Source organism: Paramormyrops kingsleyae, chromosome 24 (genome assembly GCF_048594095.1).
Source record: "Paramormyrops kingsleyae isolate MSU_618 chromosome 24, PKINGS_0.4, whole genome shotgun sequence".
In the NCBI taxonomy this organism is placed as follows: Eukaryota; Metazoa; Chordata; class Actinopteri; order Osteoglossiformes; family Mormyridae; genus Paramormyrops; species Paramormyrops kingsleyae.
In genome coordinates, this window is record NC_132820.1 from 13523931 (window position 1) to 13536371 (window position 12441).

At 47.3% G+C, this 12441-nt stretch overlaps 2 protein-coding genes across 6 annotated transcripts; both read left to right on the plus strand.

Annotated features, from left to right (window-relative positions):
* Positions 1 to 178: 178 nt before the first annotated feature.
* Positions 179 to 2443, plus strand: LOC111850628 (gamma-aminobutyric acid receptor-associated protein). Its single transcript, XM_023824711.2, has 4 exons — positions 179 to 419; positions 1123 to 1201; positions 1558 to 1676; positions 1771 to 2443. Exons 1-4 carry the CDS (start codon positions 330 to 332, stop codon positions 1849 to 1851), a joined length of 369 nt encoding a protein of 122 aa, XP_023680479.1. The 5' UTR covers positions 179 to 329; the 3' UTR covers positions 1852 to 2443.
* Positions 2444 to 5791: 3348 nt separating this feature from the next.
* LOC111850625 (G protein pathway suppressor 2-like) lies at positions 5792 to 11352 on the plus strand. Of its 5 annotated transcripts, none has more exons than XM_023824707.2 (12): positions 5795 to 6303; positions 6581 to 6695; positions 6915 to 7024; positions 7118 to 7230; positions 7816 to 7895; positions 8346 to 8425; positions 8511 to 8670; positions 8763 to 8846; positions 9096 to 9172; positions 9405 to 9473; positions 9565 to 9648; positions 10724 to 11352. In XM_023824707.2, the coding sequence occupies exons 2-12, from the start codon at positions 6602 to 6604 to the stop codon at positions 10814 to 10816; spliced, it is 1044 nt and encodes a 347-aa protein (XP_023680475.1). In that variant the 5' UTR covers positions 5795 to 6303; positions 6581 to 6601; the 3' UTR covers positions 10817 to 11352. The 5 variants fall into 5 exon arrangements, with proteins under 5 accessions (XP_072562503.1, XP_072562504.1, XP_072562502.1 ...); XM_023824704.2 differs by having other exon boundaries at positions 5796 to 6303; positions 9378 to 9473; XM_072706402.1 differs by having other exon boundaries at positions 5792 to 6158; positions 9096 to 9473.
* Positions 11353 to 12441: the final 1089 nt, after the last annotated feature.

Consider the following 12441-nt stretch of genomic DNA (forward strand, 5'->3'; position numbering starts at 1 on the left):
GCTACATGTACGCGCACAGCCGCAAGCAGCCCGCAAGCCGGCCGGTCCAGCGACCTTCTCCTCGCTCTTTCCGCGGGGCCGGCCGCAAGTGGCAGTAGCCGGGGCGCTTACGCCAAATACGTTAGCGACTGGGAGGCGTCCACATGCTTTCGCGCATACAGTTTCGTGGATACGGAGGGCCGCCCTAGCGTGCGATCCTGTATCCTTCCGCCGCAGCAGGAGCGCCGCTGCCGTAGGACTTTAGCCGGACTGACAGCTGCCCCCGGAGCCCTACGTCAGGCTCGCCTAGTACCAGGGACCCCTTCCCTCCTAGCACCCCTACACAAAACATGAAGTTTCTGTACAAAGAAGAGCATCCGTTTGAGAAGAGGCGGTCGGAAGGGGAGAAAATACGGAAGAAATACCCGGACAGGGTGCCAGTGAGTAGCTAACGGACGATAGCCGTTCACCGGCAACGGCGGCTGCCCGGGCGCTTTCGGGGTAAAACACCAGTACTGACAACAACACCACAAGATGTGGGGATTAAGTCTAGTTAGTTATATGCCGGGGTTAACGATGTACGGAGAGTCTGCCGCTGATAAGCTCGGTAAACAAGCTGGTTAGCACGCCAGGCTGTTTAGCTGGGCGCAGCTTTGACCCACCATTAGCGCGGGGTTAAAACAAAACAAACAAAGGCAAGGTGTTAAATAATGATTCGGTAAAGAGGTGAAGTAGAGCAGGGGTTTATAGTGACACATCAGGACTGACACAGCTCTGCTAAACGCCCAGCCCCCGTCTTCGTGGTAATGGCCATCCTGTCAGCTGGCTTTTCGGTCCCGACCTGCTCCATCAAAAATGTCCGTCGAGCTGCATATTTTAACGCATCGATTATTCGGAAAGGAGGACTGCACGGGGGGTGGGGGGTGATGGTGTTTTGGCACAAGTTCCCTTAGGTGGGCGACCTTGACTCTAATTTCATGTTTTCGTTTTTTTTTCTTATGGGTCCATTAAAAGTCACCGCCAGTCATACTGGATTACTGCGTGATCTTAATTTGTATAAATAATCAGGGATAAAAGGTCAGGGACGTTAGGGACACTGTTCAGTAGGTCTGACCCATCAGATTGTGACCTCTCTAATTCCAGGTGATCGTGGAGAAAGCGCCGAAAGCCAGAATAGGGGATCTGGACAAAAAGAAGTACCTCGTCCCCTCTGATCTCACAGGTGACCAGTGGTTCCTCGGGCAATGAAACAACACTAATTATTACCACAGCAGTTGTTAGCTCACAGTCTTCCGTAAACACACATATTTCTTTGTAATTTTTGTGTAATGCTGCATCTGCTTACAAACTGAGTGTTATTTCCATTCTGCTTTAGAAACCGTACAGAAAAAAACATCAGAATTTCTGAAGTCCTTGACGTAATGTTACATTAAAGACCAAAAGTGTGGTTTAATCTCTAAAGTTACAATTTATTTCAGAAGCGAGCAATGCTTAGCATTGGCTAAGCCCCATGTCTGTGCAGTGGATTTAAGTATAGCCCAAACACTGTGCCCCTGTTCCCTGTCTTTGTGGAAAAAGTGGGTCAGTTCTACTTTCTGATTCGGAAGCGGATCCACTTGCGTGCAGAGGATGCGCTCTTCTTCTTCGTCAACAACGTGATTCCCCCCACCTCAGCCACCATGGGGCTGCTGTACCAGGTGTGTGCTCGCTCTACCTGAAGCGGAGGCGGTAGCCTTTAGGAGAGACCTTGCTGCTTCTTCTCTAAAGGCCCCATCTCTCTTTCTCCTACAGGAACATCATGAGGAGGACTTTTTCCTGTACATTGCATACAGCGATGAAAGTGTTTATGGAGGGACGCTGAGGGAAATGTAATGGGCCATTAACACAAACACTCTTACGCAGCTCTCCATCTTACTCTCTCCCTCCTTTCAGCACCGGCTCCTGCCTCATTTCTGAATCTCTAATTTAAGCCTTTATTGTCTCCGTTCTCTTTCATACTGTTTTCCTTCTGCTCTCTGAACAGAAAAAATAGCAGGGATTCGCTTGTCAGTTTCTCAGTCTCTTCGGTTACCATCGAATGGCCGAGATCAGCATTGACTGTCGGATTGTTTGCGTGCAATTAAAGCTTAATTCCCAGTGAGCTTAGAGAAGCCTCACTGGGAATTCTTAGCAGCTCTTCATCGTAGGTGAATGCAGCATGTGAAAAAGAACTTAATATATAGCTGTTTTGTGTTAGTCTGAGTATAAATTAATTGCAGGAAATTTCAGTCTGAACATAATTTTACGTGTCAGCTTTCAGTGATATGTAATTATTAGTTATAGCTTTTGATTGTTTAATTGCTGAGCTCATTGGACTCATGCAGCTTTTTTTCCTTTGGTTTTATTTTCTGTTGGATTTATTTGTAATCTGAATGCTGTATACAGCAATGTTACCTACAAGCATAAAACCTGATAAATGACCACATCTTTGTTGCCTTTTTTGCCTTGTGATGGCATGTGATATCAGGGACACATAAATGATCATGGTGAGAGTTGGGTATGAGGTGTAATTTACGCTGTCTGTCAGATTCAAGCACATTCGGTGATTCACAAGCAGGCTGTGGCCTCATGTATTCTACAATATAGAAACAATGCCAAGTGTTTTGGCTGATTTTTATGTTCATGGGAGTTTTACTTACACAAAAATGTTCTGAGGGCAGAACGAAGAATGATTGGTTCATAGAGATAACCAATCAGATTGTAGAGGAGATGGGTTCAAGCAACTAGAGGAGGCAGGACCAACCAATCAGATGTCTTGGTCCCGCCTCCTCTAGTTGCCTTTAAGTAGAACTCTCATGAGTGCTTTTTATACATGCGTCACTGTGGTTTTTTGACAAATGTGAAGTAGACAAAGCTGCCATGTGTTTTGAACAGACTGAGTCAGAGTTAGATATTGTAACTTTCGTAGCCAAGGACATGTACTTGCAAGCAGAAGGTAAGAGGTTCAGTTCTCTGGGGGAGCTTTTCTGCTCTTGATAATGCAGAAAATGAGCCCTGAATACAAAGTTTTTGCACCCTGAGTATGATGTATATTTGTGAAATTCTCTATAGTCCTAAATGCTTTGTCCTTCCATATGGATAAGTCCTGATATCAATGAACTGATCTCCTGGAACATGTCATACGTGTGACAGACATCACACTAAAGCTGTACTCTGTCTTAGTATCTGTCAGTCTTAGTATCTGTCAGTCTTAGTATCTGTCAGTCTTAGTTTACATCTAGGGGTATTGGCAAAAAAATGCCATTTTATACTGCTTTGACAGCTTGGTTCAGGTTTAATCCACTGAGGTTTCAGTCTTCAGGTGTCGCTCAGGCTCACTACGCCATGTGGTCGCATTTCTCAGAGTTGTTAAGGAACCGCGCTCATGATTCGGACGTGGATAGAGATGAATGCAGTGATACGTGATGTTGATGTGTCACCTCACACTGCTAGCCCCTCTCAAACCGCACAAGCTTCACGCTAAGGTCACGCACGGGCGCCGGGCGCCACTTCTGCTCTTTCGCGGTCCCGGCCTTCCACGCCAGACCTCCCGCCATTCCCTGGTGTTTTCCATGTCTTGAGTTCGGAGCTCGTCTGAATTGCAGTGTGGTGTTTCCACATCCAACACACATGAGATCATTCACTGAGCAACACTTCTGCCAGCCACAGGGTCTCCGGGGGAAGGGGTATGTTTCTTGACAAGACGGAAGTAAATCAGAATTCTCGTCGTTGGGCTGTGATGTGGTTCCCACTGGGCTCTTCCTCTTTTTTTGTTTTTGTTTTCCCTATGCCTGACTGCTATACTACTAGCACCAGAATGAATACTGTCCAATTTGTCCTTCATAGTAGCCTTTTTGTCTTGCGTCCTGTAGATGTGGTTTCTAGGTGGACCACGGTCCGGCCTCTCGTCTGCCCGGGCTCTTTGTTGGCTTGTGTGGAAGGCTGAAGGCCCACTTTGACATGTTAGGCCAGCCCAAGATGAGGCATGCAATACTCACATAAATTCACGATCCTCTACAAGTTAGTACAGATGCTCTCTGGGTTACGAAGGTACGTGTTACCATATTTCGACTTGACAGGTATAATTATTCATGACAGGTATGATTATTAAGTAAATTACGAGATATCCAACACTTTATTATAAAATAGGCTTTGTGTTAATAATTTTGCCGAACTGTAGGTTAATGTAAGTGTTTAAAGAATGTTTAAGGTAGGCTAGGCTATGATGTTTGTTAGGTAGGTATACTGTTTTAAAATGCATTTTCATTTACCATATTTTTTTACTGGAATGTAACCCCATTGTAACCCCTGGAGTGTCTCCATATGTGTTGTACATTGAAAAGATTTAGAAATTTTTAAGCCGTCTAAGTTGTGAGTTGAATTCCTGCCCCAGTTCTGTGTCACCTTACATTGGATAAGCATTTATGGGAAATGGATGGATTTTAAGAAATGTGTCTCCTCCTTCAGTTGCCTTTGAGTTTTCCAAACACTCTTTCATCCGTTGCCCCCCATTTCTGTCGTCGTCCTTTTTTGTCAGTTCAGATGCTGCATTTATGTTCTTTTGTGTTACAGCACTCTGCTTAGTGTGCAGAGTTCAGCTGTGACACCGGGCAGATAGATGTTTATCGCCTGGCCCAAAAGCCTTTCCGCTGTTGCTTTCTCTGGGTCATTAGCGCGGTCGACTTCCTTAAATGCACCAAGATATTTTATTGTGAGTCTTTACTGTTCAACTCTGCCTTGCTTCTTAGAATGGAGGTCTGTGTCGTCCTCCGAAGTGCTTGGCTGCCAGAAGTAGGGACTGATTTCCAAAATGTGGAAGTAAATCCTCCCCCTTTTCGTGCCTCTCGCTGCTCAAACCTCAAAACTGCGAAGTTTCCCCCATGAGATTCTCTCATTTGTGTACAATACGCAGGGTCCGATGGGTATGATATTACTTTCCTGCAGATTGGAAAGTTCAGGAAAAAGATACAAATTTGTATCAGCACATTTTCTCCCTTTACTTGATCTATGTGTTAACCACTTCCTGTGAAATACAGGCCAACACATCCAGGTCCCACCGCTACCAAACTTTTAATCCCACAAACTAATCTTGCTTACCGATCTCCTTATCTCCCACCCTCAACTTATCTGTAAAATATAATTGTCATGTGCCGTATTTTCCTGTTCCAGACCTATTCAATTTTCTATCTAGTACTATATTTTCTTCATTGTTTTAAATGACGTTTGCAAAATTCACAGAACTGATGACCACCAAATTCACACCATGGTACACTTGAATATAGATACCACTTTGAATTTCTTGTTTTTTTTTTTAAAGCAGCTTAACAGACATTTCCCTTCACAGCTGGGATAGATGATAGAATGATCAAAAATGTACCATTCCCAAATTATCTTTTCATAAACAACTACAGGAGGTTGATAAAAGAAACGGCAAATGATACATTACTACCAGGGACCTGATATGGGGTATGACCACCCTTTGCCTTCAAAACAGTCTCAGTCACTCTTGGAAAGCTGATGTCCAGAACTGTGTGTGATGTGATATTATGGGAAAAAAGACTCCACTTCTTTAAGGGGTGAAGGAAATGTGCATCAAACTGCAATCCTGAAATTCTCACATATATTGAGTTTTTTTTTTGTCTGATGCACTTGCAATTTATACACAGGCTGTTTGGCTTCTTGCTAACTATCAGACCTTTTCCATAGCTGATACAGCCAATTCTCACTCCACTTAATGCGTCTTTTTAGCTTAGGCAGTAGTGTTTGTATTAGTGATTTTGTTTCACTAACTGAAAATGGTCATAGTTGATTAAAAAAAAAGTCACAAAACATGGATGGGTAATTAACAGAGTTTACATATCACCGAGAATCATCTGAACGTGAATCGCCCTATTCAAGGAGTTTAACAATGCTATATGACTTACGATCTTTTTAATGACTGAGATCTTACAATAATTATCACACGTTCGTTGTAACTATTGTGATAGGTGATGCATGCCATCTAATCAGATGTTTTAAAAAGCTTGACTGCTCCAGCAGCCCAGCTCTAACAACCACCTACCACGCTGCGCTACGGCCGTGACGCACTTCCGATTCCTTAACCGGAAATTATTCCCGCCCCCTGTGCAACACCAAAACACTTCCGCACAGTTTTCAGGCAAGTGCGTTTCTCTTGTCCTTATCACCATTGCATTTAGTACTTTAGTGTAATAATATTTCACCAGATCGACATCAAAGAAACTCAGGAAACAATATTAGCTCGGGCACAGAGTGACGTATATTAGAGAACTTTCCACCGCTATTATTGTAAGTAGGAGTGTGTTGTCAACTAGCTGCATAGTTTATACTGCGCATACAGAAGCTGCATTTTAAATCGCTGTTTTAATGTGTACATCGTGTTTAAAATAATAACCTAACAATTTACATATTATATAGATGATGTTTTCTCCAATCCCGTTTACGGTAGCGGTTACTATTAACGATGACGGTGTATTGTAAACTTGTGAAAAGTACTTTTCCAAGTTGCACTCTTGAAGTCGACATCTTGTTTACTGCGCTTGTTCCGGGTTTGGCGCGGCGACAGGTTCACCCGGCGCTCTGCAACATGCCCGCCCTGCTGGAGAGACCGAAGCTGTCCAACGCCATGGCCCGGGCGCTGCACAAGCATATTATGAGAGAGAGGGAACGCAAGAGGCAGGGTGAGGCAGCCGTGAAAATGAAGTAAAGTTAAGCAGTGAAATGTTAAACAATGCTAGCGGCCCATATATTTATATAGTTTTAGTCCTTTAAAAAAAAAATCGTTTTGTGCAAAAGAAAGCACTTGCCGGTTATAGCCATCCATCGCTTTACTCTGCGTCCGGCTGGCAGTAGCGATTCATTGAGCCCCCTCACCTTCATGTTTTCATGCACTGCCACAGAGGAGGAGGAGGTGGATAAGATGATGGAACAGAAACTGAAGGAAGAGGAAGAGAGGAAGAGGAAAAAAGAAATGGAGGAGAGGATGTCCCTAGAGGAGACTAAGGAGCAGGTGTGACGTGTTTGATTGGTATACAACCTCCTTCCCCCGAGTTGCATTCTGTGCCATCCTCTCTACCACCACCTATCTGCCCTCACCTCCCAGATCATGAAGATGGAGGAAAAGCTACAGGGCCTGCAGGAGGAGAAGCACCAGCTGTTCCTGCAGCTGAAGAAGGTGCTCCACGAGGAGGAGAAGCGGCGTAGGAAGGAGCAGAGGTGAGGAGAGGGCCGTGACCCAGACACATGCCTTGGTCTAAGGAGGCTGCTCAGATACACACACACAAACACGCGCGGGTCAGGACTCACGGGGCATTTTTGTTCTGAAATGGGAGTAAAATGTATTTATTCTACTTGAAATAATTTACATCTGGCTTCACGTTTTTTTTTTGTACTTTTCTAATTGCTGTAAAAAAAGAGATGAGATTGAGCAGCTTTTTCTGAAAGAAGTACAACTGTGGACAGGAGACGGAGGATAAGGTTGGAGTGTATGATCGCTTTTCCCGTCAGACCTTTTAAATGTGACAGGGCAGCATCTGTAAGGAAGTGCCAGGACATAGACAGCCATTGTGGTGAGTGCGGGTGGGGGGTGAGGGGAGGGGCATATCGCCTGCAAAGTCAACTGCAGGACCCTCATCAGTCACTGGCAAAAGTTTCAGAAGGATCTGCAGTCGGGTCAACGACCCTGTTTCCATCAGTGTGCCCCTCGCGCTCCCAAAATGAGCTCTTAGCTACTGTCCCCCCCCCCCCCACCCCACCCCAGTGTTCATTTGTAAAGATCCTGCCCCCCTTTCGTCCCCACAGTGACATGACGACGCTGACCCCGACCACCTACCAGCCCAGCATGGCTATGCACTCAGGGCAGCACCTTCTCAGCATCCAAGGCGAGCTGGATGCCCCGCCCTATCCCGTACTATTCTCAGACCGTCACCATGGTTACACTCAGCTTCTCAGACCGTCACCATGGTTACACTCAGCTTCTCAGACCGTCACCATGGTCACACTCAGCTTCTCAGACCGTCACCATGGTTACACTCAGCTTCTCAGACCGTCACCATGGTCACACTCAGCTTCTCAGACCGTCACCATGGTCACACTCAGCTTCTCAGACCGTCACCATGGTTACACTCAGCTTCTCAGACCGTCACCATGGTCACACTCAGCTTCTCAGACCGTCACCATGGTTACACTCAGCTTCTCAGGCCTGGATATTTATTTGTATCGCTTATACTGCAGTTGTGTGTGTCTGTCAGCCGACTCATTGCTGTGGTGTCATCATTTCATTCGATGCCCTTACCCATTTTCCCATCCTCCTATCACCTTCTCCGTTTTAGGCAGCTCAGCCAATCACGGCCGCTCGGCCGCTCTGCTTGGGGACCGCAGTAAGCAGCTGTTCCAGTCATCGGTTCTTCCTGTGAGTAGGGGAGGGACGAGGCGTACATGTTCACTGTGAGCGTCCGTCACTGGGCCCCGTCAGCTGACAGGGGTGTCCCTTCCAGGCCCAGGCTGGCTTCGGCGCCAGCAGCTCAGAGCATGGCCAGTACCCATCCGGACAGGCGGCACACGGGCCGTACGGGGTGAGCCAGACCCAGCACGTGCCTTCCTACGCCCCTGGGCAGTCCGTCCCCGCCAGCTACACCGGAGGCTCCCAGCTCAGAGGTGCACGCATGTCTTGCCACTTGTCCCTGTGATTCCTGCCGAGAGGGTGGCAGTGTGTCGCCCTCTGACGCTCTCTCCCCTCACCTGGGCAGGTGCCGCGGCCTTCCAGGCTGTGCAGTATCTCCCTCACCAGCCGCAGGCCTACGCCATGCATGGCCACTTCCCCTCACAGTCGGGTACGCCTGTCTGTCTGTGTCTGTCTGTCTGTGTCTGTCTGTCTGTGTCTGTCTCTCTGTGTCTGTCTGTCTGTCTGTCTGTCACAAGTGAAGAATAGATAGAAAAAAATGCTGGACAGTCTCAGCTGTCTTTCTCTCATGCCTACTTCCTGATGTTAACAGGAGCAGGCATTTAGGGGCAGCTGGTCCCCCCCCCCCCCCCCCCCACAGTACCCCGCCGGTCCCTCTCTGACCCTCCTCTCTTCACAGGCTTCATCCCCAGTGCCAGCATCCCCCTGCAGAAGCAGCTGGAACATGCCAACCAGCAGTCCGGCTTCACCGACTCGGTCAGGACATTCCCTCTCTCTCTCTCTCTCTCTCTCTCTCTCCCTCCTTGTCTGTCTCTCTCTTTCTCCATCTCCCTCCCTGTCTCTCTCTCTCTCTATCTCTCTAACCTTCCTGGTTGTGTCAGTCGTGGGTCCTCAGTGCCAGGTATCGGTGACTTTGCTGCGTGCGTGTGTGTGCGTGCGTGTGTTTGTGTGTGTGTCACAGAGTACCCTGCGGCCCCTGCACCCACAGGCCCTCCACCCCAGCACTGCAGGCCTGATGCCCAGCGGCTCCATCGCGGTGCAGATCCCTCCAGCAAAGGTCAGCCGGCAGTCTGACGCACACACACTCATTCTCACTCACACCGTGGTCGCTAACACGTCCCCTCCTCCTCTACCGTGTCCCGTGACAGTCCAGCCTGCCTTACGCCCACCCCCCACGCCCAGCCTCCCCCGGGGGTTTCAGTCACGGGACACCCCCCCAGCAAACGCACTCGGTGAGTCTGCCGGTCCTCCCCCACCCCCCGCCCCGGACCGAATCAGGTTCGCTGCCACATTCCGTTGCACTTGAACTGAAGGGAAATAATATATATCAGTGAAGTTTTATCATCCAGCCTGTATGTCACACTTGTTTACATTGCATCTTAAAAAATAATGTTTAAATCCTGCAATTCTTACTTATTCTGCTGGGGGGCACTAGAGTACTGAATTAATATAATATATCAGAATTGCAGGGCTAGAAAACACAGCAGCTTGCTAGGACAGCTGGTGACAGAGGGGATTAATGGATGCCCGGTGTCACTGAAGAAGCAGTGGCGTGTTTTTAAGCACTCTGATGGGGGATAGCGAGTGTGGGCGGGCTCAGGGTTACGGTGTGGCTCAGCAGGTCAGGGTGCGGTACCTGTGATCAGAAGGTCGCTGGTTCAAATCCCAGAGTGACCTCCCTGTTCGGTCCTTGAGAATGGCCCTTCAAGTTGCTACAGGGACTGGCTGACTGCGCTGTATGATCCACAGTTGTATTTTGATTTGGACACAAGCGCCTACTAGATACATTTTGTAAATGTAATCCTAAAGGTGTCAAAAACCTGTACATGCCAAGCCGGCTGGAAAGCGTCCCAGGCCGCCTCATGGAGCTGGCGTAGAGGAGACGGTAAGGTCAGCCAGTCCCTGGAGCAATTGGGGTTAAGGGCCTTGGTCAAGAGCCCAGTCTTGGCATCAGTATGCTGACTGCAGGATTTGAACCAGCAACCTACTGAGTCCCAACCCAATGAGCTGCCCCCCCCCAACAATTTTTCCCCCTCAGTGCATAATTCCATATATGTCATTTTATAGTTATTCTAAAGTGTAGAGAAGAGTACAGATAAACCTTTCTATGGAAAGGTGTTTCCAAACTTTTGACTGGCACTGTAGATCAGCCCACTTGAGATTGGATTTGGCACAATATGGCTCATGCAAAGAAGTAGGTCTGACACTGCACAACATAGGAATGGCGCACCTTATATATCTGTACGCATGCTAGCAGGATTAGTCATGATGACGCTTCCAGCAATTCACTCTGCTTCCCTGCGATAGGCTACTTTCCAGGGTTCACCTCAGCCTGCACCTCGCCACGCCTACCTCTCCCACAGCCAATCAGCACAGAGGTTCTATCACCACAGCAAGTAATCAATTGACCTATGAGGGAGAAGGCAGCCGAGCCGTCGTCCATCTACAGAGGGCGTGGCTGAACGGCCGATTGGCAGAGTTAAAGTGCCGCTTTCCATGTTTCCGCTTCAAGCAGTGATGAGGGCTAAGGGTGACAATGGACGGAGGTCTGATCTGAGGTCAGATCCCTGCTCAGCTTTCTTGTATGAAGTTCACAAGTTCCATGTTGGCTGGTGTGTAAATACTAATAGTACATATTGCTGTATTTTTAGGATTTTAAAGATGAGAACACTTAAGTTTTCTGAAAATTGGCAAGGATTTCTTAACTTTTGTGTGTAAATAGAAATCTATAGAATGTATGACTTTCTTCCATGCAGTTACACGGTAACATCACTGAGCAACCTGTCAGAGGCTTTATTTGGAATATAATCTACATTTTGTATTATGTGAATTCAGACTCCACTAGACAACAGACTCCACTGGTAAAGTTTGTTTATTTTCAGTCTGAGATTAAACAGATGTGCATCCTACAAAAATAAAAGAATCGCGTAACAAAAGCAGGGCTGCAGTGTGTGCTTGGCTCCTCGGGGTGGGGGGCGGGGGGGCGTCGTCACAGTGACCTCTGCTCCGGGCTTCCCGAGACGGTCTGCGGAGACTGCCCGCCTGACAGGAGCGAGGCTTCGGAAACAGGGACGTCCCCTCCCCCATCCGGCAACGCCCATCGTTTCCCCGGGTTACCAGTCCTGCCACTACGTATCTTTGAAGTTTTAGTACTTACTTAACAAACGTGATTGCGATGCAAGTGAATTAAAGATGCTTGTGGGGAACGGGAGGAGATGTTTCACTTGTGTAGCAACAATACATAAGATGAGCTCAAGTTACCTTCTGATCCTTTATCGCCCAATCTTAGCGTTACTTTGCGATACTAGACGGGCTACCTCAATGTCCACTTATGGCATTTGGAGTTATATTCTATACAAATCTCTATATCTGCATCCATAGGAGGAAGTGGTTGTAATGTCCTTTTATCTGTGGTCCTGTAGAACACACCAGCAGCATAAAGCCCAGCCAGTGGACCTCCTTTGGCTGTCTGGACCACAACAGAACCATGCAGCATGTGAAGGGTTAACATTTCCAGATTTCAGCACAACACAGCGGATCACTGACACCTTGCAGTTTAGTTCCATAATATTGATGTCACATCAATTTAAAAAAAAAAACAAAAAACAAAACATTTTCTAGATTTGCAATCAAAAGAGTCAGATATGCTGATATCTGAACAGTTGATGCTCGTCACCAAAGTGGCAGCAGCAGGTGGCAGAAGAAGCTTCCGGAAGGTGTGACCGGCTCCTGGCACCTTTAGGTGGCGGTTTTGGCGCCAGGTTGTCCTCAGGTTATACGTAAACTAAACGGATCACCATGGAAAGCTGAGCAAAGTTGTTAACTTAGCGCAGAGTTAACAACTATAAATGCAGGTGATATGGGTGGGGCCGCAATGTAACGTGTGGAGCTGCTCCGGGCATGGCGAGCAAGCAAACACATATATAGCGTTATAATCACACAATAAATACGCAGTTGACCTGCTGTGACGCTGAAGCATGTGAGATCTTGTCTAAGACTGGAAACAAGACTGAAAGATTTTGCAC